The sequence below is a fragment of the Telopea speciosissima genome, chromosome 10 (genome assembly GCF_018873765.1).
Source record: "Telopea speciosissima isolate NSW1024214 ecotype Mountain lineage chromosome 10, Tspe_v1, whole genome shotgun sequence".
NCBI lineage: Eukaryota > Viridiplantae > Streptophyta > Magnoliopsida > Proteales > Proteaceae > Telopea > Telopea speciosissima.
Window position 1 is genome coordinate 26,786,196 of NC_057925.1, and position 26,990 is coordinate 26,813,185.

At 39.1% G+C, this 26,990-nt stretch overlaps 2 protein-coding genes across 2 annotated transcripts in view; one reads left to right on the forward strand and one right to left on the reverse strand.

The window, feature by feature from the left end:
• Positions 1–6,233: 6,233 nt before the first annotated feature.
• On the reverse strand, positions 6,234–6,948 carry LOC122643452 (syntaxin-123-like). Its single transcript, XM_043837071.1, has 3 exons — positions 6,820–6,948; positions 6,554–6,781; positions 6,234–6,257 (listed from the first exon to the last, which is right to left on the reverse strand). Exons 1-3 carry the CDS (start codon positions 6,946–6,948, stop codon positions 6,234–6,236), a joined length of 381 nt encoding a protein of 126 aa, XP_043693006.1.
• A 4,934-nt stretch (positions 6,949–11,882) lies between these two features.
• Positions 11,883–26,990, forward strand: part of LOC122643925 (proteasome subunit alpha type-3-like) — a 32,859-nt gene continuing 17,751 nt past the window's right edge. The window contains exons 1-8 of the mRNA XM_043837501.1: positions 11,883–12,072; positions 12,169–12,208; positions 12,288–12,371; positions 14,007–14,080; positions 15,251–15,337; positions 15,433–15,517; positions 15,760–15,806; positions 16,699–16,764. Of these exons, the coding sequence (XP_043693436.1) occupies positions 11,969–12,072; positions 12,169–12,208; positions 12,288–12,371; positions 14,007–14,080; positions 15,251–15,337; positions 15,433–15,517; positions 15,760–15,806; positions 16,699–16,764 (587 nt within the window). The 5' untranslated portion in view covers positions 11,883–11,968. The remainder of the gene's footprint in view (positions 12,073–12,168; positions 12,209–12,287; positions 12,372–14,006; positions 14,081–15,250; positions 15,338–15,432; positions 15,518–15,759; positions 15,807–16,698; positions 16,765–26,990) is intronic.

Consider the following 26,990-nt stretch of genomic DNA (forward strand, 5'->3'; position numbering starts at 1 on the left):
GTTAATTACTTGTTGATAGTCTACCCCTATGCAATTTCTTCGATTTTCCCTAAGTATAGTCATACAAAATTCATCATTAATACCAGCAAACTTCTCACCACCAGCAAAATCTTTTACAACTCTCATTATATGTGCTTGTCTTATGCCACACTTATGCAGTTGTTGTACAAGGTCAACTGTACTTTTATGCCTTTTCTGATGTGATCTAAGTCTGAAAGACTCATTCCTGTTCACCAATATATGGTTGTGCTCCTTTTCAAATTTATCCACCACCCACACCCCATTACTACTCTTGATCTTCAACAAAGCCCCACAGTGAGTTTTCTTTGTCACACGTTGCTGGTAATCCACCTTTCTCCGTTTGTCTTTTATTTTTTCACCTTGATTTGAACAGACATACTATCTTGCAACTACGTGTTTATCTAACTTTGATCGATCCACCATGTATTTCTGAACAGAAAACCCTATCTCCTTAGCATAACTAGTATAATGTTGATATGCCTCATCATCAGTCGAAAATACCATGCCAATAGTAGGTTCCAAGTCATTAACATTGGTAATCATTACTGAGAGATTCTCTTCCCCATCTAAACTCAAATCCACAGCTTGTTCCTCATTAACCTCATCTACTGAATCATTGTCACAACATGTGCTGTAATGATCACCGTCTTCTCCTTCTGAATTATTCCAGTCATCATCATCATCTCTACTAACATCATGACCTACTACATTTACTGTATTTTCACTGTCAATAAGATACTCATCATTTAATACATCACTTGACCCAGTTTCATTTTTCCCATCAATAAAAGCATTGTATGGATTTGCTAAATCATTGAATTCCATTGTCACCCAATATTGTATACTCCTGCAATAGTCTTACCATGTGTAAGAACACGAGGAGAACAAAACTAAATTAGGACAAAACGTATTTAAATAATGAACATAGTATCACATAATTCAGCCAAATAGTCATTTGTAATATATGATATTACATAACTTTTGCTAATATAAAATTTATATCCCATTTTAACATATAAACAAAATTAGTGTACATTTAATGCTATCATGCATGTCCACATGTGATTCAAAAACAGTATTTTAGGATCATCTATCATGTATGTCCACATGTGATCCAAAAACAGTATTTCAGGATCCAAAACTTTGTGGGCCTAGCTTCATTGCCATTAACATTTCTAGAACTCCACAATAATTTAACCACTCTCTATCCCTTACTATTCTCTTCTCTCTCCCCTTTATCTCCTTCAAGGAGACCTACCTCTCCTCCCATCTCTCTCTCTCTCTCTCTCTCTCTCTCTCTCTCTCTCTCTCTCTCTCTCTCTCATTATCTATCTCTTCATCTGTTTTTCTTCTCCAAAACACATATCCATGTATACTGTACAAGATCATGTAGCCTCACCACATTCCCAACTGCGTAAAAGAAGAGAACCCACCAACAAATTGAAGATGGTGAAGAACAAATCATTCCTCTAATGGCTTCCCCCAAAGCAAATGACATTCCAAGAGATGAGGATAAAAAGCTTCAAACAAAGCAATGAAACACAATGGCAAAGCTTCGGAAGAGCAACGCTTGTGCAGATCAGGTTGATGAGGAGAATGTTGGTATAGAGAAGATAAGCATGTTGTTGCAGAGTATCATCACTAGATGAGACTCACTTGGAATGGACAAACTTTTTGAAGAAGTAGTTGTATACATTACCTCTACAAGGTGAAGTCAAATCTATGAAGTTTCTTACCATGCTTCTTTGAGACCAATGAGAAGGACCAATCCATGTCCAATTTTGGAGCTCAATAATAAGTTCTTCATTACTCCTTCTAGCTAGTTCTCTTACATGTACAAGTACTAATCGACAAAGTGCATTTTTTTCCTCCTGTTTTTATTGACTTCCATACTTCCATATGAAGAGAGTACAGAATGGAATGGGTTATGATGAGTTGCTGTCATGAAATATTGGATTTTGTATGCACATCTTCAATATGTGAATAGCTTGAGGTGTAGGGTAGGATAGGAAGAGACAGACTGAAACTCATTTCTATTTTTTGGTTTTCTGCTTTGCTTAGGCGAGGTGGGAAAAAACAGGGAATCAGAATAAGGCAAAATGGGAGTTTTCGATAACAAACTTTGTACTTTGAAGGCCATTATGATGTGTTATTGTCATAGAATTTTTGTTTTTGTATAGCTAAATTATGTCTTCTTCAAGTCTGGCCAATATTTTTCTGGTTTTAATACCCCATTTTTTTCCCAATCACTTTTAAATTGATAATAATAGAAATAAAACAAACAATGTACAAATGATTTCCTGGACATGAAATTTGAGGTTAGGGTAGGTTTCATGACCTGCTACCATCAAGGAATCATTGGGTAATCGACTAAGCTTCAAAATTCTTCTTTGTATTCTTTTGCGATAATCTGATGATTTCTTGACAGAATAAGGCATGCATAGAACCCCATTTCCTAACGGATGTAAAGTAAACAAAGGCTTGTACATTGTGGCCTTTGGAACTACCTCACAAGAAAAAGACCTAATAGGAACTACCTTCAGACAACAACACAATATCTAAAGAGACATAATTTCTATATGATTCAGAACTTAAATGGTAGAGGTAAAGAAAATTACCTGGAGTGGAGGATTGAGATAAGAGAATAATGATAAATCTGGGGAAATCCCGTTGCTAAAAACCTAGGTTACCCTATCTTCTCTGTTCTATTAACCCAAGATGGGTAAAATTTAACACAAAAAAACCCTAAAAAAAAAAAAAAAAAAAAAAAACACTAAAACAACCAAAAAAACAGAGGGAAAGAGAGTGTAATATATAAAAAGAGAGAAAGAGAATAGCAAATAGGGGATACCTGCTACTAATAAATCTCCATCTCCGCTGACGCCGATGAGAATCGAACCAATGGGGGAACGCCGGTGAGGACTTCCGTCTCGTTTTACGTTGTTTTGGTAGATTTTGGTAAAAAAAATTCCTAAAGCCTCAAAGAGAACAACAAATATGGGATACCTGCTACTGATATATCTCCATCGCCGCCGACGCCGGTCAGAATTGAACAAATGGGGGAACGGCGGTGAGGACTTCCATCTCCGATTTAACTAGGGTTTTTTGTTAGATTTTGGGGGTGTTTTTGGAAGTCGAATTCAGTATAGGTACAAGGGTGTTTTTGGAAGTCGAATAAGTCATAACCGGTACCTTAGGATATTAGAGATCCTAACCGGCAGTAAGAGGTCGTAGCCAGTTTCCCATAACCGGCACTAGGAGGTCATAACCAGTTTCCATTAAATTGTACAGTCAACGCACTTAACAGTTCAGATTTCCTTCAAAATAATTTGACGGCTTAGATTTACCCATCGCATTTAGCTTTGTGCTTAACGAAAATGCCTGTCGCGCTGCTAACACCTCCTCTTTTTCTATTACTAAAACCAAACCGTTTAAACAAATAGTTTCAAATTTGAAACTTGAGCAGTTTAGTAAATGGTTTTTTATAAATGATTGTAAATGGATTTTTGGTATCACTTTTCATTTTGTTTAAAAAAATGATTGATAAATCTTTTGGGAAAAGTTTTCATACACGGTTGTGTCAACCGTGTATGTGAGAGGGTCTCTCACAAAGAGTTGGAAAAGTCATAAATCCCCACCCATTAATTAATGCCTTGAAACTCCCACCCTCTCACATACACAGTTTACACGACCGTATATGAAGCCTTTTCCCAAATCTTTTTTGTAAAAAGAGGAAAACTATGTGGTAACTATTAGACATAATAGAGTATAGAAAGAGAAATCGTTTCGTAACTACTTATGCGTAAATAATTTTTATATGGGTAAATTATAGATCACCCCCTGGTTTTCAATCGAAACTCAGATCACCCCCTGGTTTTTGAAAAAACTCAAATCACCCCCTGATTTAGACCCCAAAATGACAAATTAGTCCCTACCGTTAGTTTTATGTTGTTAAGTGATGATGTCAGCTAGTTAAATAAATTTAAATCCCTAAACTACCCTTGACTAGTGTTGATTTATGATTTTACCCTTGTAAGTAAAACCCCCAAATTCTATCTTCTTCCTCACACCACTCTTTTCCTCACCTACAACTCAATCTCAAGCTGAACTTCACCAGAGAGTAGAAAGAGAGTAAAGAGAAGAAATTACAAGGAGCTGCTGTAAAGAGAAGAAATTACAAGGAGCTGCTTGCAGAGATACACACGGAAACCCTGTCCAAGATACCCTATCAACTTTCATTTTACTTCTTAAACAAAAACCCTTCTTATTCAACATTCTTCTTCAACCTTTGTCTTCAAATTCCGACAGAGGCATCTTGGCCAGAAAGGGGGAGGGTGGAGTTTGAGAGTATGATTTGGTGAAGGTTCTAGTCGGATCTGGAAAATTCTCTGTAAACATAGACTCCATGGTTCAATTGAATCAGAATTTTTTTGAGATCTGGATTCTTAAATTTTAGGGTTATTTCCCTTAATTGGAATAAGATCTTGGTAAGGGTTAGCTAGATCCAGAAATCCCTCCGCAAGCAAAGACCTTTTGGTTGATAAATCCTCAAATGAGTAATTGAGAGGTGAAATGGTTAAGGTTTTCAGGCTATTTTCCTTTGATTTATATCAAGTGATGGGTTCAGGTCAGATTTCAAAAGCCTATGCAAACAGAGATTGTCCGTGTTGTCCAAGATAAGTTTTCAGAAGTCAATCTTTAAACGTTTATGAAATACGGTCTCTCTTTCTCTGTGTGTGCTCCAAGCTTCAAACAGAGAGAAGGAGAGATGAACTACTCGAAAGGTTTCATTCGCTTCTTGTTTCTTCTCGTAAGTGGTCTTCTCATCCTCATCGTCACTTGATATCCTGCACCTCCCTCCGACAAGGCAGAGCTCTTCGACTGTGCCTACTACTCCCCCAAGTACATATCCAGGTCTCAATTCCATACCAAATCCGATCTTGTCAAGGCCCATGCAGAGAGATGGAAGAAACCCAACCTTATGGCCCAAGTCCCTTTCCACCCACTCGACCCTCTCACTATACAAGAAATCAACAAGGCACAAACCATCCTGTCCTCCCAGTCACCTTTCTCTTCTTCCTTCACTATCCACTCTCTTTAAACGCTTAGGAATCAGAATCGTCAATCTTTAACACCTCCCACTTCTCTTCATCAATGCTTGAGATCTAGCGAGTCAAAGTATGATCTAGTGAAGGTTTTGGTCGGATCTGGAAAATTCTATAAATAGAGACTCCTAGGTTTAATTCGATCAGATTTTATTGAGATCTGGATTTAATAAATTTTAGGGTTGTTTCTTTCTCTTAATTGGAATAAGATCTTGGAAAGGGTTAGCTAGATCCAGAGGAGTTGCAGGAAAGGAGTGGGGTATTTTAAGTTGAAGATGAAGGTTGGGTAGTATTGTAAATTTAATTCTAATTTTTTAGTACAAGGGTAAAATAGTCCTTTCACACCAATAGCTAACAGTAGACTAACACCGTTATTGTAGAGGGGGACATTTGAGTTTTTTCAAAAACCAGGGGGTGATTTGAGTTTCGATTGAAAATCAGGGGGTGATCTATAATTTACCCAAACAAAAAAGAAAAAAAAATTTAAAAAAGGTTTGAATTTAAGGAGAGAAACAGAGACATAAATCAATCATTGTATCATCATATTTTTATACTACTATTAATTTTTTTTTCCCTTTTCTTGACATTCAAATATAGCCTAAAAGGGTGGAGTTGCATTAATTGAAACTAGACCACTCTGGCATGCAAATGTCAAATCGAAGTTCAATTTCAAACTTAAAACCCCACATCAGCGACTCAGTGGACCGGTTCTGGTTCGGTGCAATGTCGTCATATTAAAATGTTTCGGGTCAGGAAGTCCCAACTTTAGAGCCCACTTGGGCACCGCTTGATAACCTTCCCATAAACTGTTTCTAGTGTTTTTTTATTCTGAGAAACACAAAAACACCTAAAAAGTGCTTGATAAACATTGTTCCATAGAAATTGTTCTCTGGTGGATAAATCAAAATTTCTGCTCCCCAGAAGACTTTTGACAGAACATGTCCAACATGTTCTGTCATTGCTCAGCACAAGTTTATACAAGTTGTTCCCGATAATTTCCAAACACCATCGATCGTGGAGACCCAACGAAGTTCCATCAAAGCTCCATTGAACTTCTTCCAACCTCTCCAAGCTAGATCGAAACTCCACTGTACATCGTCAGCAAACTCAAGTAAAAGCCATCGCCTTCTGCTGCTTCTTCATCTTCTTCTTCTTCTTCCTCTTCTTTTCCGTTTTTCTCTTGCGATCCTCAAGAGCTTCACAGAGAAGTTCTAACTCACCATCGTCACTTGAGAAATCTACTACCGCCATCGAACGTCACTTGCAACTATCCTCTCCGCTCGACAATATCTTACCAAGTGTAATCTGACCTGCAACTTCTTCTTCTTCAATCTAATCTAGGGTTCTAAAAATACCCAAAATCGGTTTACTGCTTCTTCAAGGCCTGAATTGCAGAGAAATTTGTTCGTTTCATCTTCAAGGACCACTAAGAAATTCTCGCTTTCCCCACTTGAAATCAGGTTCTCAATTGTCTCTTCATCAGCTTTCTGACCTGTAATGGTGAAATACCTGCGCTCTACGGTCTCCTTATACTCGATATTCATCTTTGCTCTCAGCCCTTGAAAATCGTCCATCATGTCTTTGAGTTTTTTCCCCAACCCAGCAACGACAAATGTTCGAGTACGATCTGCAGAGGAGTCAGGGCCACAACCAAGGAGATTTCAATGAGCAACATTGGAGCGTTCAGGGCCACATCTTCGAAGAACCTGTCAAGGTTCACGCTTTCCTTTCCAGCTTCTCCACCTGATTCCATGTCGTCCAGGTAGGCCTGACGCTTCAGGTCTGTGTACTTCTTGAAGGAGCTTGAGAACAGACCGTTCATCTTGATAAATCTCCTCTTTCTTCTTCAATTTGAATTGGGTTTTCTCTTTTTGACTTCCCCTGTATGGAGTAGAGATAGAGAAGGAGAAGAACTATTTGAATTAATCCATTCTCCTTGGAAATTGAAATGGAAATGGAAATGGATCCTTCATTTCATCTTTTTTACAAACACTTTGTGTGATTTCCATTCCCTTTTTTCTTTTTTTTTTTTTTTTTTTTTTTTTTTTTTTTCTTTCTTGTGTCTTCTGGTGTTTTCATAAGGTTTTCAGGAAAAAATGAAGAAGGGAGAGAGAAAGAGAAAGAAACAGAGAGTTTCTAAACTTTCTATGAACTATAAAATGGTGGTTCAAGAAAGTTAAAAGCAGAAAATTAAATGGGTATTGCTCCAGTTAGTATCTTGTAATGTCCGCAAATTGCTCGAAAACCATGGGATTGGGATATGGGTAAGCAAGGGATTGATGGGTTTTGGGTTTGAATGGTGGTGGTGATGGACAGGTGAAGGTAGAGAATGGGATTTTTAAATGGGTTCCAGGAAAGAAGAAGAAGAATGCTGCTACATCAAAGGCAGCAGGGACAAAGAGAGAGGATGATCATTCAAGAGAGAGATAGATGATGATTGTCTTCTGAAAACGTTTTCAGAACAGGTTTACCAAGCGGATAAAAAACGGTTTCTCAGCAAAGAAAATGAGGGCACCGCTTGATAACCTTACTTGGTGTTTCTGTTCTGGAAGTGTGCTGCGCAACAAGAAAACATTTTTTTGTTGTGCAGCACATTTTTTTTTATTTTCTTTGCTAAGAAACTGTTTTTTACCTGCTTGGTAAACCTGTTCTGGAAACATTTCCAGAACACAAATGAACACCATCAGTGAAATACCTTGGGGTTTGTGGGATTAGTGAAATATCTTCTCCTTCGGATTTAGGGTTTTTGCAAAATGCAAAATACAACATTAGATCAGAGGAAGGGGTAGAACTGAAGGTAGATCAGAGGAAGAAAATGAAGAAAACGATGAGCAGAGGAAGAAGAAGAAGACGAACAGAGGAAGAAAAAGAAGAAGAAGATTCACAAACCTATGGGTTGCAGAGTACTTCTGTCGCAGGAAGAAGACCAGCCTCTTCAGATCCACCGCAAGAGAGCCCCCTCTGAGTGAAATACCAAGAGAAATCGACAGATCTGTAGGAGAACCCATAGCGAATGAGAGATCGACAGATCCAGAGGGCGAGAGAGCCGAGAGAGCGAGAGAGCAGAGCAAGAGAAGAGTTCTTTCTTCGTTATGTTTTAGGTTTTGGGGTGGGATTGGGGTTAAAATTATCGGGCACGGTTTGTGTTTAATTTGTGCTGAGCAAGCAGAACATGTCTTACATGTTCTGTAAAATGTCTTATGGAGAGTAGAAATTCTGATTTATGCTCCAGAAAACAATTTATAAAGAACAATGGTTATCAAACAGTTTTTGTGCTCTGAAGTGTTTCTCAGCATAAAAGGACACCAAAAACTGTTTCTGAGAATGTTATTTAACGGGGTCGAAAAAAACTATGCTGGCCCAGCACAGTTTCAAAACAGAAATACTTGGTAAGGTTATCAAGGCATTAGCAATGCCTTGATAACCTTCCCAAAAAACTGTTTTTAGTGTTTTTCTATTATGAGAAACGAAAAAACACTCTAAAAACCGCTAATAAACCTGTTTCGTTTTTAGTGTTTTTAGAATCATAAATTAAAATTTATGGGTCATGGAACAGGTTTGACGGAACATGTCCGACATGTTTTTACATTTCTCAGAACAAAGTTAAAAAAAGTGTGCTCGATATTTTTTTTGGGTGGAAAAAGGGTTTTACACTTTTACTTCATTCGACCTAACGAGCCTGGAGGGGAAAAACCAGCAAGCTCTCACTCCATTCTCATCGTCCTCGACTGCTTGAACATCGTTCTCACCTCTGCTGTCCCAACCGGAGCTCTCCGCTGCTCTCCCAACTGGAGCTAACCGCTGCTCTCCCTCCACCATCCAGGTATCTCTGCAAGACTCCCCCCATAAAGAAAACCTCTCTCTGTCTCTATCTTTCTCTCTCGTTCATGGTCACTGATTCAGAAACCCCTAGAATAATGGCGGTATGAAAATCAATTGCAAGAAATAGTTTATTTCTTAAGGTTTATACTTTAGAATTTCTTTGGTTTGAGTAGCTGGAATGACGAAGCAGGAGTGGCCGTAACGATAGGTTACTATTATTGAGAAGAGGGAAAACATCAACAACTTTTTGAAAAAAAATTAAATTGATTACCTGCTGCGATTGCTGGTGTTCTTATTGATTAATCTTACTGATTTTAGAGTTTCTTTGGTTTGGGTTGCAGGAATGATCGAACCCTAAAATAGGTTCCGTTGAATAATCGGTCTGTCTCTCTCTCTCTCTCTCTCTTTTTCTCTTCTTTTGTGAATGCTGGTTCTGCAACCCAAAGATGTGGTTTTAAGATTTGAATTTTTGTCGGTTTAGCAATTTTTGTTTGTTTGTTTTATGGCTATTGAGCCAACTTCCATGGATGCTCCGTGTAAGCTGTAGAGCCAACTTCCCTTGAATAATCGGTCTCTCTCTCTCTCTCTCTCTTCTTTTGTGATTACTCCCCTTTCTAATTTTTATTTTCTGGGAACATCTGAGATCATCCGAGCTTTATTAAACTTGTTGTTTTCATCTACTGAAGCTCCCCTTGAAGCTCCCAGTTGCTGCTGTTATATTTGTTGTTATCCTGGGTTATTGAGGTCTGGGTTATAATATCAAAATCTGCTTAGGCTGATAGTCTGGCTTGAATTGTGCAGGCATCCTGCCTTAGGTGAGGTCTATCACTTTCTTAAAGTTACTTGGGAAGTTGCCAATTTTTCTGGGTTGTGTTGTTGCAAGTGGCGTTTGAGCATTGATATTTGGGGGCTGTGTGCTCCACATTGGAGGTTGTAGCAGTGTCGTGCTCTTTAAGAGGAATTGTCTTTCCTCAAAGTGCATCTGTAGGTAGAGGTTCCATATTGGAGGTTGTAGCAGTATCTTTCCTTAAGAATATATATAGCCTTCCCAACAACTTTCATTTACAAATTCTATATTCAAACTTTACTAGATTTTATCAAACACCATTACTGTTCCAATTGTATTCTGGAAACATTTCCAGAACAGATTTACCAAACGCTACAAAAGCTGTTTCTTAGCATCGAAAGAGAAAAAACTGTTTCTGCTGTTTCTCAGCACAGAAACAGCAGAAAGGTTATCAAGCGGGCCCTTAACTTTTCTCTAGCATTCCTTGTTTCTTGAGATCGAAGAAGCCGTGAACTAGTTCTAGGCTTAGTTAGTAAGTTTGCGTATTATACACGTATTAAACGTATATCCGAACGTTTAAATAAAAAAAGCATATTATAACGTATATTTCCGTATTTTTACTAAAAAACACATTTTTTATGTACTAGAGTATTAATCGCGTATAAAACTATAAATACGAATTAAACGGATTAATACTTTTTAAACCTAATGTTTAAAAAAAAAAAAAAAAAACCAAAACTAAAGTCTAAAACAAGAAAAAACGCAAAAGTGAAAAAATGCATTCTCCTTGTTTCCCATTCTCTTCGAACCCTAACGGCCGTTGCCCCCAATCCCCAATTATCTTCTCCATCTCCGTTTAACGGCCACTGGAGAATCTTCCTACAAGGCTCAAATCCTCAATGGCGACGGCAACAGCGACGACTCTGCTTCTCTTCTCAATCTTCAAGGCCGACGGCTGTGTTCCTCCTCTTCTTCTCCGTCTCCGTTCGGTTGCAGCGGCGTTTGCAGGTCTCAAATCTCAACCTTTATGTTATGATTGTTATCTTAATTATCAGATTTGGCCAAACTAATCTTGAGCTTGAAGATCCATGCACTGGGAATCATGGTTTTGATTTATAAGCTCACTACTCAGAAGACATGTTCTGGTAATCTACATAGATATAGGTTTTCTGTTCTTATCTTGTTTCATCATTTGGTTTTTACTCTCTCTTTCTCTCAGTTTAGTCAGAATTTGGTGGGTTCTGTCCTGATTAATTGACAATTTTGAATTACTACCAGACGGAGAAGAGAGAAAATATTTATGTTTTTTCCCCTGTTTCCCTTCCTTTCCTGGGATTGCGGCTCTATTTATCTGTATTACTTCTAATAACCAATCTGGGTTTTGTGTTACATTTATTGATTGTTGATATGAAGGAATGAGGATTCTGAATTGATCTGAGCTTCTGCCCCTCTTTCTGAAATGGGTGGTTTCAGGGTTTGATCATTCAAGAACAGAGAGTAAATATGTCTGCTTCGATAGAGTCAATTATTTTTTTAACTTGTTCAATTATAGACTAATAGAATTTAGTCTGGAAAATAGAAAAGCTCTGTTTCTGACATTAACACAGCTAAGCAGTTCTTGGATTTGTTTTTTCTCTGTTCCAAACCCCAGTCATCCTTTCCCCTTTATTTTTCTCCTTATGGCCATATTCTATAACATTAATTCCTCACTATTTCTCCTCCTCTTCTGCTGGATCCTTTTTCCTCCACCTGGTTCAATGGAAAATTATGAAACAAAATGTAAAATATTTTAAAAAGAAAGGAACAATAGCATAACAGAAAATTGCATATCCCTACCCAACTAAAAGAAATAAATGTATTTCTTCTCTACTTGCCCAAATGATAAAAATAAATGTATTTCTTTTGGGCCCTCAAAAATAAATTCATTGTGTATATGCTATTATTTTGTGTATTAGGTGGTGAATATCTATTACATAGTGCATATATGCCCGTATTTTTGCTTATAGAATGGCCGTATTAAACAGGTATCGTATTATTGCCATATGCATTTTATTTTGCCGGATTTTTGAAACTTATTATTGCCATCTAATCCGTTTAATTGCCGTACGTATCCGTTCCAATTTAATAGCCATTCCCGAACTTACTACGGTTCTTGGAGAGACGAGCAACGACGGCTGAGAAGAGCAATAGACGAACAGAAAAGAAGATACACAAAAAAGAAGAAGAGTGAAAGATGAGCAGCATTGGGACTGGTTATGACCTTTCCGTCACTACTTTCTCTCCCGATGGCCGTGTTTTTCAGATTGAATACGCAGCCAAAGCCGTCGATAACAGCGGGTATCTCCTTCGTCTCCGCTTCTCTCAACTATGTTTTTTTAGATTTTGTTTTTCTACAACTCATTAGTATTCTTAAATGTTCCATTTTGTTAACAGAACTGTTGTCGGCATCAAGTGCAAAGATGGGATCGTTATGGTTAAGTTTCTATGAAATGGTTTTATTGCAGTTCTTTTTGTTAGGTTATTGCTAATGTTTAGTTATAATTTGATTTTAGGGTGTGGAGAAGCTCATAACGTCGAAGATGATGTTACCTGGTTCAAATCGGAGAATCCACTCTATTCATCGTCATTCTGGAATGGTACTCTCTCTTGGCGTTTTCTTATTGCTTTGGTTTTCCCTGTTTTATTTATGTACTTCTTTGTAGTTTGTGGGTATGTGTTTTGCTCACTGTTGTCCTTTTTGATTCTTATAATTGACATGGGTGTTGGACAATCTCATATTGTCTCTACCTTGGGCTTCTTTACATGAATGTTGTTGCAAACCAGAACCTGACTGATCAAACCTAAAGTAGAAGAAGAAGAGGGAAGAAGAAGAAGAGAAGGGAGGAAGAGATGCCGTAAGCTGGGAGTAGAGAAGCCTGCTAGAGAGTAGAATAGTTCTCTCGCAGGCAGCCTTCTATTTTATAAAAAAGACTTAGAGTTGTAAAAGGTAAGTTGGTTAGGAGTTTATGAAATTACTCCTAACCCCTTACTTGTTACAGAATTACATATAAGTACTGAAGAAATAAAAAATAACAGAAAACCCCACAAAACCTGAACTAAAGTACTAAAGTACCCCTAGTTTCCAACAAATGTCTTTGGAACTTTCTATGCACATGAATAGAGACTTTAATCTTTATTTTATTTCACTAATGCTGTGTTTTGAACTTGTGGAATTCAAACTTGCTTCAATTTAAGCTGTCTTGTAATAATTGAGGTAAGACTTGATGTTTTACCCAAAAAAAGAGGTTAGGTTTGATGTGATCTGTCAAATTAGTTCCTCATGACCATAACTAACCCCCATATATAGGCAGAGGTTTGATTTTCTATTGACCATGAGAATTAGATCAAATTGATAATATTACTGACTGGTGTGTGCTTGATTGACCCCACCGAATCTTATGTAATTATTTCTTTCCCAGGCTTCAGCGGTTTTTTGTTCTCAAGGACCCATAGAGGTTCCAAGGGTGTTTCTTCCAAACCAGACACTAATGTTACTGCAAGTGCTGCATATATTCCTGATTGGTGCTGTAGATAGGGTTTTTATTTAAGTAATGGAATTACACTTGCTAATTTGAGGATGTGAAAACTTGATTTGTTAGCTTTATATGAGTACTTGGACTGTTAGAGAGTCCAAGTGATAACACCATCCACATACTGATCGTGCAATTAGTAAACATGAGAAAAGAATACCACCTGTTTGACCCATCATCCATGTTTCTTTTATTTTTTTTGCTTTCCACCTTTCTGCCTTATCTGTGTCTTTCTTATTGCTAAGTTGATTTGTTTTGATGGGATCCATTTGATGTGGTGGGTGAAGTGCAGAGGTAGTGATTATGTTAGTATGGTTGATTGCTAGGATGTTGAAAGGTGGAGATGTTAAGGGTGGCTGCATAGTTGTCAAGGCGTCACCTAGGTGGGCAACTTGGTTGCCTTGCGTCCAGGCCCCCTCCAACACCTTGGGTCGCCTAGACGCCGTGACAACTATGGGTGGCTGTCAGGCTCTTTATCAAGCTGGTGGTAGGAGTTGTTGGGGATATTCTCTACTTTCTTTCCTGTTCCTTATTTTTCTCTTTTTCTAATTTATTTTGATGAGCTCTATGTCATTCCACTCTGGCAATTTCAATAGTCCTCAGCTTTTTGTTGCTGATAAAATAGTGCTCCCATTACCCCTCCTATTTTCTAGGTCAGATAGGTAATCGGAATCTCACTTTATAATGTACTTTCTGTTACAGGCTGTGGCTGGATTAGCTGCAGATGGGAGGCAAATTGTTTCTCGAGCGAAGGCTGAGGCGAATAACTATGAAAGGTCTGCATTGTGAACTATGCTTGTTAGATAAGAATGTCATGCTTCAAGGTGACTTTAAACAGAATCTCATGCCAAAGCAACATTTATGTAGCTTCCCCATTTAGTTGGGAGAAGGCTTTGATGAGTTGTCATTGCTTCATGGCCAATATGTTTTCAGGTGCAACAGTTATAGCGCCTAATAGTTTTCATGGCCTGGGCAGCTTGGCTGTCGTTCTCTCCTCCTCCCTTCTTATTTCTTATTTCTTCTTTCTTCTTCTATTCTTTTCCTGTTCTTCTCCTTCTTTCTTGTATTACTCTCGTACCTGAAATATCTTGTTCTGGGCAACCTAACAGTCTCACGATTGATGACTGATCTATCTCACCTCTTCTTCTTTCCTCCAAATGTTTTGGGCAGTCATTCATCACTCTAGGGCGACCTATATTGTAGAGTTTGAGGTTAAATCACCATCTGAGATATGAACTCTACATCAGATCTCAAATCTGATTTCTGTTCTTCTGCTAAGTCCAGTTGCAGAATAAATACTCCTCTCCTCTGTGATCTGTTGTAGTTATTATTACTTTCATTCAAGAGAGCCATGTTCTGCGATTCGTCACCTGAAGTTTTAGGTTGAATGATGGTGGAACGAAGAGTTTCATTTGAAACATGCTGGTTCTGTGCTTCCGCTAACTATTCAGGTTGAGAGGTTGAAGACAACCTCTCCCATCATTGTTAACTAAGCCTAGTATTATTGTTTCTGAAAGTACGGGGCTTCCATCCCTTTAGTATTCCATTCCTTCCCCTTCTATTGTGACTTTCCAGAACTACCCCCACTTATTTAGTCACTTCCTTCGAGTCTCTAACTTGTTTTGCTGGTTTTGAGTTTCTAATTAATTAAAGAACTGTGACTGACCATTTTATTTGAGTTCCTTTACTTGGGTGGGCCCATAGCAACCCAAATGTAGGGTTTCAAAACCCCGGGATTGCATCGGCATTAAACTTCAACTCATGAAATCCAGTAACAAGGATGAAATCATGAACAAATGTGTATATAGACTTAAAATCTTATAGCTAGTACAAATCAGATTGATCAATCCTCATCACAATAGCCTTGAGGAAGCAGCAGTGTTGCATATTAATTAACTACTTGCTAGTTCTATTCTTCTAGCACTTATGTCTGTCTGACTGTGCAGTGTTTATGGTGAACCCATACCTGTGAAGGAACTTGCTGAACGTGTTGCCAGTTATGTGCATTTGTGCACACTCTACTGGTGGCTCAGGTTTGGATAGATTTACTTGTATCTTATCAGTTATGCCTTTGTACTACTTTGCATTCCATACTTCTTTTTCTTGATCACAAGAACCACTGATGCAGGCCTTTTGGGTGTGGAGTAATCCTTGGAGGTTATGATAGAGATGGACCACAACTGTACACAATTGAAACTTCCGGTGTTTCATATGTGAGTTATAGTGTTTTCTGTCTGAGATGCTTGTGAAATGGCACAAAGGGTTTGAACCTCATTTTGTAATCTAACTATTGTCAGAAAGATAAAGGGGGAAAAAGAATTTCTTTTGACATGTCTGAATCACATTTGTTTTTGTATTTTAGTTGAATTTATAAGGTAAATTTCAAAATTTTATGGTAATATTACATTGGTATCCCTACTAATTTTCCAAATAACGCTATTGAAACTTGTTCTAGAGGTATTTTGGTGCTGCGATTGGAAAGGGACGACAGGCAGCTAAGACGTGAGTTCAATCAATTCCTTCTTGCATAATCTAAATTACTTCTCTAAAACCTAAGGACATTTGCCAATAGCATAGTGATAAGTGATACATGTTGAAGGTTGCAACATGAGGAATGGGGACTGCTTTCCTACATGCAGGTATTAGACTCATGGTGGGGACCTCCACCATGCAGTTGGGTGACAGGAGCCCACTGCATATGGGGAGTAGGCCCGCATTGGGGATCCTGGCTATGGGTTTATTATGTGGATGTAAAACTAGAATTCAACTGAATGAAATCAGAACCAACTCTTCTATGGACTTTTTTGGACTCATTGTCATGTCCACTATTACTGGTTGAGAGCAAGGTCATGAAGTGGAAGATTGATCCTCAGCATCAAGTTGATCAAAATGTTGGTTGGTTTTCAAATTTTAGTAATCAGCATGCACACCAGATATCTGTATCCCATTGCTCTAGTACATTTAGGTCTATTAAATGGTCAGTAGTATTTGCTCCTTTTTATTACTTGTTTACATGTTTCAAGGATTGGCCGGTCCAGATCCTGGTTGGGTTTGGTAGAACTGATCCCTAAACAGTGCAATGTATTGTCTGATCCTGAATGGATTGGGTGGTCAATCCTAATCTGGGATAAGCTTGGGATGGGTTCAGTCACCAATGGTGTGTTATCTGAATTCTTGAAACTTTTCTCATTTATGATGAGACTCAATAGCTGTGAAATTTGGTAAGTTTAGTATTTGAACTTTGAAGGGTCCTGGGTTGCTGTCAATGCTACTGGTTATATCTCTCTATTCTACAATTATGATCCAGTTGAACATTGCATGGTTATCTTGGTCTTATTAATTTTCTGCTAAAATAATTTTAATGATAACGCTGATATGATATTGATGTGGACAGGGAAATTGAAAAGTTGAAGCTTTCTGAAATGACCTGTAGGGAAGGAGTCATTGAAGTTGCAAAGATGTGAGTTATTCCCATTATCATTCCTTGTGGCTGATATAATAATGCTCATATTCGATTCATTGCTTGTATTGGAAGTTACATTTGGTGGGTGTGCATGTCCTATTAATTAGAATATCAAGGAGGTTTGATAATAGTTGGACAGCATTTACAACTGACCAAGAAAAAAGAAAGGAAGAAGAGAAGAGAAGAGGAGAAGAAGAAGAAGAGAAATGAGAGAATCGTGAGTTAGGGAGAGAAGTCTCCTAACTCCTATTTACTTCACTAACAATTCTTAGGAATTACACAGGACTCCCAAAGAAGGTAAAAGTAAGAAAAAGAATAAAAGTGTAAAATTACAATTATATGACTTATAATAGAAATAGAGACAATTATACCCTTAACACAAACTCTAACACTCCCCTTTAAGCTAGAGAATAAATGTCATACATTCCCAGCTTGCATAGAAGAGTACTGAACTAGTTAGGGATAAGACCCTAGTGAAAATGTCTATCAGTTGATCACTGGTCTGCACAAATGGAGTACAAATGCAACCTGAATCCAGCTTCTCTTTGATGAAGTGCCTATCAACTTTAATGTGCTTTGTTCGATCATGTTGAACAGGGTTATGAGCAATACTTATAGCAGCCTTGTTATCACAGTAGAGCCGCATAGGTCCCTCACAATCAAACCCCAATTCTTGAACCAATCGCCTCAGCCATATAAGTTCACACACCCCATGAGCCATGCCTCTAAATTCAGCCTCTGCACTAGATTTAGCTACAACTGGTTGTTTCTTACTCCTCCAAGTAACAAGGTTACCACCCACAAGGGTACAGTAACCGGAAGTAGATCGTCTATCAGAAATAGAACGAGCCCAATCTGCATCAGTATAGCCCTCTATCCTCAAGTGACTATGTCTAGCATATAAAAGGCCTTTTCCTAGAGAGGATTTTAAGTACCTGATGATGCGATAGACAACATCAAGGTGTCCACTTTTGGGGGCATGCATGAACTGACTCACCACTCCAACTGCATAACTGATGTTTGGCCGAGTCAAGGAGAGGTAGATCAATTTCCCAACCAACCTCTGGTATTTCTTTGCATCTACAAGAGGAGAACCACAGTTTTTACCAAGTTTTTGATTCTGATCAATTGGGGAGTTGGCTGGTTTACATCCTAACATTCCTGTCTCTTTCAATAGGTCCAAAACAAACTTCCATTGGCAAATATTGATGCCCTTCCTTGATCTTGATACTTCAATCCCAAGAAATACTTCAAAAGTTCAAGATCCTTAATTTCAAACTATTCGGCCAGGTATGATTTAAACCTCTTTATCTCATCTTCATCATTCCTAGTCACAACAATATCATCAACATAAACAATAAAAGCAGTGACTGTACCATTACTTCTCCGGATAAACAAGGTGTGCTCAGCCTGACTTTGGGAATATCCATTCCTTAGAATGGCCTGTCGAAACCTCTCAAACCAAGCTGAGTGACTGTTTGAGACCATAAAATGCCTTTTTGAGGAGACACTTTCCTTTCTGCTGAAGGAGACTTGAAACCAGGTGGAGGTTGCATATACATCTCTTCTAGATCACCATGAAGAAAAGCATTCTTCACATCTAATTGATACAATGACCATTCTTTGTTTGCTGCCACTGATAGGACTCTGATTGAGTTGTGCTTGGCCACAGGAGCAAAAGTCTCTTGGAAATCAATACCATAAACTTGACTGTACCCTTTAGCTACCAACCGAGCCTTGTATCTGTCCACTGTACCATCTGATGGGTACTTGATTGTGTAGACCCATTTGCATCCAACTGGAACTCTCCCCCTAGGGAGATCAACAAGAGTCCATGTACCATTCTTCTCAATAGCACTCATTTCCTAAAACATAGCCTTCTTCCATTTTGGGTTAGATATAGCCTCAGTGAGATTCTTGGGAATAGTTGCAGAGGAGAGAGCAGTGGTAAAAGCAAGACCTGTGGGGGAGATAGCATCATAGGAAACAAATGGGCAAGAGGATTAGTGCAATCTCTTTTTCCCTTTCTAGTAGCAATTGGGAGATCTAAATCAGAAGGAGGATCACCTGACTGAGGAGGATAAAGCTCAGGATCCGGATCCAAAGAGGGCTCTTGGCAGGTCTTCTTTCCTTTACTCTTCAAGCATTCACCTTTTTTGTAGTGAATGTGGTAATCCTTCTCATGACCATAACCACTTGCAACAACATCCCCTTCTTTAGGTTTACCAATGTCAAACAGAAATGGGAAGTAGGCAAAGGTGGGAAGAAAGGGCTATCAACATCCTCTTCATTCCTTCTATTCTCCCCCTGAAGAGGATGCTGATGAGAAGGAGTAAAGAAGGTTATAGACTCAAAGAAAGTGACATCTTTGGAGAGGAAGCGCTTTCGGGAAGCGGGATGCTAGCACTTATACCCCTTGGTAGAAGAGGAATAACCAAGGAAGAGGTACTTGAGGGCCTTAGGATCAAGCTTAGTTCTAGCCGATTTGTTGACATGGACATAGCAGACACACCCAAATACCTTGGGAGGAAGAGGTAAGGCAGATGTCTGAGGAAGCAGAGTTCCTAGAGGGGATTTGGAGCCAAGTAGCAGAGTTGGCATCTGATTGATGAGAAAGGCAGCAACAAGGAGAGCGTCAACCCAAAAAGTCTTTGGAATATGCATGCTAAGAAGAAGACTTCTAGTGACCCCCAACAGATGGCGGTTTTTCCTTTCAGCCACTCCATTCTATTGAGGTGTATCAACACATGCAATTTGGTGGATAATACCATGATCAATAAAAAACTCTTGGAGCCCCCCATACATGTACTCCCCCCTTTATTGGAGCGGACTATCTGGAGGCGGGTACCAAATTGAGTAAAAATTAACTAATAGAAATTCTTGAAAGCATCATAAACATCACTCTTTTGTTTCATTAAAAAGGTCCAGGTGGTATGAGATTAGTCATCAACAAATGAAACAACATAAGGGTATCTAGACAAAGAGGTAGTGGGAGCGGGTCCCCAAACATCAGAATGCACAATATGAAAAGGAATAGTGGATCTATTACCATGATAGGGATAAAAAGTGCGACAGTGTTTAGCAAAAATACATGGTTAACTCTGAAAAACATGAGAAGAAAAATAAGTAAACAAGTGAGACAACTGTTTCCTCATAACAACAAAAGATGGGTGGCCTAAACGTTGATGCCAAAGCATTACAGAATAGTACTCCTATCAGTCTGGCCACAAACATAGGACTGAGCAATAAGCAAAACAGATGGCTGGGGCTCAAGAAGGTAGAGTCCTTTCTCCCATGGTATAAAATCTCGCGAAATTTCGGCGATATATCGCCACATTTCGTATATCTCGACATGTCCGAGATACGAAACACATCCGAAACCAAAAAATACAATATCTCGTCGATATATCGTGAGATATCGACGAAATATCGTGGATCTCACGATATATCGCGAGATATTGAAAAAGTGATAAATAGTGTGACACTAGGGGCCAGTTTATACCATATTTCGCAGCTCTTGGTCGATATTTCAATCGAGAGCTGCTGAAACTCTATTTTTCTCTCTTCTTCCTCATTTTTTGCTCTTCTTCCTCCCTTCTAAGCCTCATCCAAGCATTGTTGAAGCTCCTTGTCGCCGGGAAGACGTCGGAGGGTCATCTAAGCTCATCATCCAAACCTATTTTCATTATTTAAGGTAAATTATATTTCTCTAAAACTATTTTTTTTAAAAATACTTTGTACAAATGTTGTTGGATGTTGATGATATTGATATATGTTAGACACCGGAGGCCGATCTACAGCTTCACGGTGTCGAAATTTTTTTTCCATATGTATTTTTTTTATTTTTTTTCTGGTTTTAAAAATTCATTTTCTTACAATTAAAATAGGAAATAATTAGGGGTAATATTACTTAGATGGTAATGAATTAAATATATGTTAGACACCAATGGCCGATCTACGGCTTCACAGTGTCGGATTTATTTTTTTGCTCTTAAATAATTATTTTAATTTTTGGAAATTAAGAAAAATATATAAAAAATTAAAAAAACAGAAATAAATAAGGAAAAATATGAGTTTTAAGTTTAAAAAATAATGAAAAAATATGAAAGTTATTTCTATATGTTTTGAGATGCATTACATGTATATTACGTTTACTAATTTTTGGTTTTGTTGTGTTAGGTCAATACTTATATTAACATTATATATAAAATTTTTTTTTTTAATTATGTGAAAAATATAAGGGTTAGGGGAAAAATATTAAATAACTATACAAGTATATTAGTAATCTAAAAGTGTCAATTGAAGTGCATCTACATTAAGTTTTTTAATTATTTGTGTTACTTACATTGCGAAACAAGTATCATTATGGTGGATCGTGATAGACAACGTGCGAAGAAGGGCAAGCAAAAGGTGGGGAAAGTAGTCAACAAAGGGGGCGGAGGGAACAAAGAGAGCGAGAGGGAATAAGAGAGACCACCCGACAAGTATAGGGGTGACATTCATGGTTACATGGTACTCTCATTGATGGGGATAAGAGAAAATCTATATGTAACTATTGTCACATGCAATTTATGGGAGGTGGGTCCAGTGAGACTTAAACAACATCGTTGGAGGATTTAAAGATTTTGTAGGTTGTCATATGGTCCCTATGAAGTAGCCGGAGATTGGTGATAGTTTGAGGGGAAGAAAGAAGAGGAAGGTTGACAAGCAAAGGATAAGAGAACAACTTGAGGATACAGTAAGGAGTTCGATGGGAGGAGGAAGACAATACAATGATGATGATGATGATGATGATGACTCCTACGATGATGATGACATTGCGAGCACTGATGACATACAAACAAGCAGAGGAGGCTAGGGATTTTAGGCGGACTATTTGAGAGTAGAGTAAGTTTTCAAGATGATCAGAGACAAAGAGTAGGGGGTAGTGGAGGAGCGTGGTAGTTCTGGAGGTCCTAGAACTTTGAATCCTTTTAAAAGATCACAAAGTGTGAGGGCAGCCCCAACACCTCTACAGATACCGATGCATACCACCATCAACATCGATCCTAAATTGCATAAGAAGAAAGGAAGCGATCGACCGAATCAAAGGAGCATGGAAGGGGATGAAGGGATTGGTTAAAGAATCAATAGCTAAGTGGATGCTATACCATACCATCCCAAGAACATCGCACAAGGCCCCATTATGATACCATGATAGATACCATTGCAGAGGTGGCCCAGGATTCAAGGGCCCCCCCCATATGAGGTAATGAATGTTTTTCTACCTCAACAAAAGAGTGAGATTGATGAGTACATTAGTGAGATGAGGAATATATGGGAGACATATGGGGTGACTATAATGGCAGATGGATGGACTGAGCCTACAAGAAAGTCCATCATCAATTTCATGGTTTATTGTAATGGGAGGACAGTGTTCCTCAAATCTGTGGATGCATCCAAAGAGATAAATGATGCAAAATATATTTACAGATTGTTTAAGGAAGTAGAAAAAGATGTGGGTATTGAGAATGTTGTCCAGATTGTAATGGACAATGGAAGTAACTTCAAGCTGACTGGTGAGAAGATGATGAACAATAGTAAGTACCGGCTCTTCTGGACTCCTTGTGCAGCCAATTGCATTGACTTAATGCTAAAAGATATGGGAAAGTTAAAGTTGGTGAAGACTGTGGTTGAAAGTGCAAGATAAGTCACCAACTTTGTATACAACCACTCCTATGCACTCAATCTATTGAGGGAAAAATGTGGGGGTGACTTGGTTAGGCCTGGCATCACAAGATTTGCCACCAACTATATTGCCCTCAAAAGCATTGAGACAAAGAAGGCTGGGCTGAGAAGCATGTTTGCTTCTGAGGAGTGGTTTGAATGGAAGGGTTCCAAGACTGCAAATGGGAGGGAAGCACAAGCAACGATGTCATCTGAGGACTTCTGGACCAAACTAAGCAAAGTGGTGAAAGTTTTGGAGCCAGTAGTTAAAGTTCTACATGTTGCTAACTCCGCTCTGAAGGGCCCAACCATGCCAGTCCTATATCTTGAATAGACTTGATGAAAGATAGTGTCTATAGTGTGGCTCCTCGCGATATGAAACACTTTTTAGATATCATAAATGCTCATTGGGAGAATCAACTTATGCATCCACTGCATAAGGTGGTGAGTAAATTTGTTTTATGTTTACTAATTCATAGTATTATTATTTACTAATTACCTATGCATTTGACAATACCTCTATTCTATATGTCATATTTCAGCATACTACTTGAACCCTAAGTATCAATATAACAATAGGCTTGGGTTGGAAACTCAACTTATTGATGCTGTGAAACAAGTAGTGAAGAAGTTGGAGCCAGATGGTGCACTACAAGCAATTTGTAACAATGAGGTGAGTTCATTTGGAAACTCAACTTATTGATGCTTTCAAATAAGTAGTGAAGAAGTACTTACTAATTTTCCACATGGGTGTAGATCGAGGTATTTAGGGATGCATTGGGAAGTTTTGAACCGAGGCTGCGATCTGAGGCGAGCACGTGGTGATCTTTGGTAATTCTTTTAAGTTTTAAATTACATATGTATTGAAATTTGAAAGTTGAAAGTTGAAACAACATTTGACACATGTCTTTTTTGTTGTAAACTTGTAATGCAGCTGAATGGTGGGTGTTGTATGGGGAATCGGCTGAAAACTTAAGAAGAATAGCAATTGAAGTCCTTGATCAAACATGTTCTGCATCTGGTTGTGAGAGGAACTGGAGTACCTTTGCACTCATCCACTCCAAGAGGCACAACAGATTGGGGTCTCAACGTTTATCGACATGGTGTATGTGCTCTACAACTTGAGGCTGAAATCGCAACACATACGCATGGGACATGAGGGACAGAGGGGCACCATTGATCTAGGCGACATCTTTCAAGTTGACTCAGGCGATGAGGACCCTATTGTGGATTGGGTGAGGATAGAGGTGAGCCGAGTGTTGGATGAGGAGGGAGGTAGGCCCGACCCCATGATAGCTTCGAGATTGGTCTTGATGTGGACGAGTTTATGGGCGACGAGGGTCGGATACATGCGAGGAAGCCTCACCCATACCATTCGCCTTGGTAGCAATGTTGCTGATGATGAAGACTGGTCTAAGTCCTCAAATGATGATGATAGTGATGATGGTGATGTTGGTGGTGGTGATGGTGATCTGTTGGTGGTGGTGTGTTGGTGGTGGTGATGTTGGTGAAGAATTTGACGGCATGCGAGAGAGTTATGTGGTAGGCCAGGAGGCCTAGGATATGGCACCTGTAGAGCCACTCCGATTCACTAGAGAGACAGTTTGATCATGCCACACAAGATACGGACCACGGAGCACGTGCCCCTACACCTCCATACATACAACAGGAAGCGTAGGGGTCGACAAACACAGTTGCAACCTGATCACATGGACATTGATAACCTATCTAGCTTTGTTGGTGGTTTGAGTATGGGTGATAGGGAGGGAGGACCAACTGGATATTGGCGTGCCCCATCTTTTGACGCACATACCACTGCATTGGCATCGGATTATGGTGCATCACAACCTCAGGTGGATATAGATATGGATCATCATCATGTGGGCAGTTTAGTGGGGTAGGGGACTATGACTACCTGTAGCAGTCCCAGGGACATACTGGATCATCTTTTGTAGATAAAATCTTTGCATACCCTAGCGGACCTAGCTACCAACCTCACCGCCATACATGCGCCAATGCCATCGCCTCTTGCGTCGGCGCCAACATCATATCACGATGGATCATCTTCTTCACGGATGGATCGATTGGTAACCCTAGTTTATATCCTAGGATAGGTTACCTACAGTATGTTGATGATTCCATTTACGTGACACTTGTGGATGACTACACTCGTTTCTTCTCCGATTCTATACCGTGGTCCACATATGTCCTTCTAACAGAGAGCAATGGACGTCGACTCCAGCGAGGCATGAGTGGGATTGATCCAGGGAGGCACAACAACTACTATTAGCAGTTTAGCACTTGTAATTTGTAACTTAAAGTTGTGATTTCATTGATCTATGAACTTGTGAGTTGTGACTTGCAAGTTGCGAGTCTTGTGACTTACTAACTTTGACACTTAGTGTATTGCCTTTAAGGCTTTAAGCGAGTTATTGAATATAATGGAGTTTATGAGAATCATGGTACTCATCAGTGTGTATTGGCTTTAACTTGATATGTGATGAAGTTAAATACTATTATTAAATATTAACTGCCTAATCTATGTGTATTTAACTATTTATACATTAGGGTTGGCGATCGAATGTCAATCAAGGGTGCAAGCTCAAAACACCAATTTGAATTCACATTTTTACAATTTTATGGTTTAAATGTGTTTATTAAGCTTAAATAAGGCTGTCCATGAAGTTTCAAGCCTAGATATGGCCAAATACCCCCCGAGATGGACCCCCGAAATATTGCAGAAAAAATGCAAAATTTTGGTCATATTTCGCGATATTTCGGGTATCTCGGATATCTCGGTAGGCCCGAGATACCGAGATATCGTGAAATATTAAAACTTGCTTTCTCCTCACGTCCATTGCCAATAACCCTCTTCATCACCAAAGCCTAGAAGACACAATCAGAAGAAAAGAAAGTGACACAACAGTTCAAGGACTTGGTTAAATAACTGACAGATAATAGGTTAGTGACAAAATTGGGAACATGAAGTACATAATCAAGAGAAAGGGAAGAAGTGACTCAAACATTGCCCTTACCAAAGATAGAGGAAAGAGAACCATCAACAACTTTAACCTTATCTTTAACGGAGCAAATAGAATAAGAGTCATAGCACTGAGACATACCTATCATATGATCTGTGGCACCAGAGTCAATGACCCAAGTGGGAGCAGCGGAGGGGGCAGATCTAGAGGCTTGCAGGGCTGAGGTTGCGTCTGACGCTGTAGGAGTAGTAGAAGAATGACTAAGTCGGGACATCATCTGACGTAGTGCTGCAATATCCTCTCTGGAGAGAGAATCAGGATCAGTCTGTGGTCCAGGTGACTCAGTATCAGCTGTCACAGAGTGGGTTCGAGCTCCCCCGGTCTTACCACATCGAGTACCAGATGATCCACCACGCCCACTAGGAGGCTGCCAATGAAGAGTCCAATACCTGTCCTTAGTGTGGCCCAACTTTCCACAATGGTCACATTTAAATCTGTCTCGACCTCTCCCTCCACCTATCTGGTCGCGGTGGGAACTAGAAACGAGAGCAGATTTCTCCAGTGAGGGTGTAGTCTTCTAGTCTTCTCACTCTGCAAGTAGCTACACACTTCATCCAGTGATGAGAGAGGAGACCTCCCTAAGATCTGCAAGCGAAGAGGTTCATACTCTGGGTTAAGACCACCAGTAGAATAAGAATTCTTTCCTTTTCTTGTTTACTGTAGACCTTGGCCTCATCTTTAGAATTGGACAGCTGGAAATTACTGTAGTGATCATACTCCTCCCACAAGCTAATAACCATATTATAGTAGTCATATATGCTCCGATCACCCTGTTTCATATGGATGATTTTTTGGAGGATTTGATACATTTTGGCTGAATGACCAACTCTATCATAAACTCTGGAAACATTGTCCTAAATATCCTTCGTAGTTTCCTTGCTCATAAATCTCCTACCTATCTCAGGTTTCATGGAGAATATCAGCTAGGTCATAACAGTGGAGTTCTCAGTCTCCCACTTTAGATAGTTTGAGGCAGTAGGTTTAGGTGCCTTGATGGAGCCAGTAATATATCCCAACTTTCCTTTACTGCACAGGGACAACTTCACGGAGCGAGACCAATCCAAGTAGTTTGTATTGTCAAGTTTCACAATAGAAAGTTGGGTGTTGCGGTTATCAAGAAAGTTCATGGTGGGGAGCATGGTACTAAATCTCGTTTCGTTTCGGTGTTTCGGTATGACCGAAATTTCCTAGATATCGAAATATGGTATTTTTTTGTGGGTGTAAAATGGCAAAAATGACCGAGATTTCCGAAAATTTTGAAACGAGATGACCGAAATTACCGAGATTTCCAAAATTTCCGAAACGAGATGATCGAAATTTCCGAACCAAAATATTCGAAATATTGCATTTTTTCATATCGGACTTGCGTTTCGTTTCGGACAGGTCGAGATACTCGAAATATTCAATATCTCGACCAAAATTTCGCGAGTTTTAGTACTATGGTGGGGAGAGCACCACTTAGGCTGCCACTAATCA

Excerpts from the sequence above, each read along its gene's own strand:
- LOC122643452 (XM_043837071.1), bottom strand. The coding sequence starts at position 6,948 with ATGAACGGTCTGTTCTCAAGCTCCTTCAAGAAGTACACAGACCTGAAG. Across the intron at positions 6,782-6,819 it reads TTGACAGGTTCTTCGAAGAT|CTTGGTTGTGGCCCTGACTC; the intron begins GTGGCCCTGAAC and ends CATTGAAATCTC. Across the intron at positions 6,258-6,553 it reads GGGAAAGCGAGAATTTCTTA|CAGAAGGCGATGGCTTTTAC; the intron begins GTGGTCCTTGAA and ends ATGAAGAAGCAG.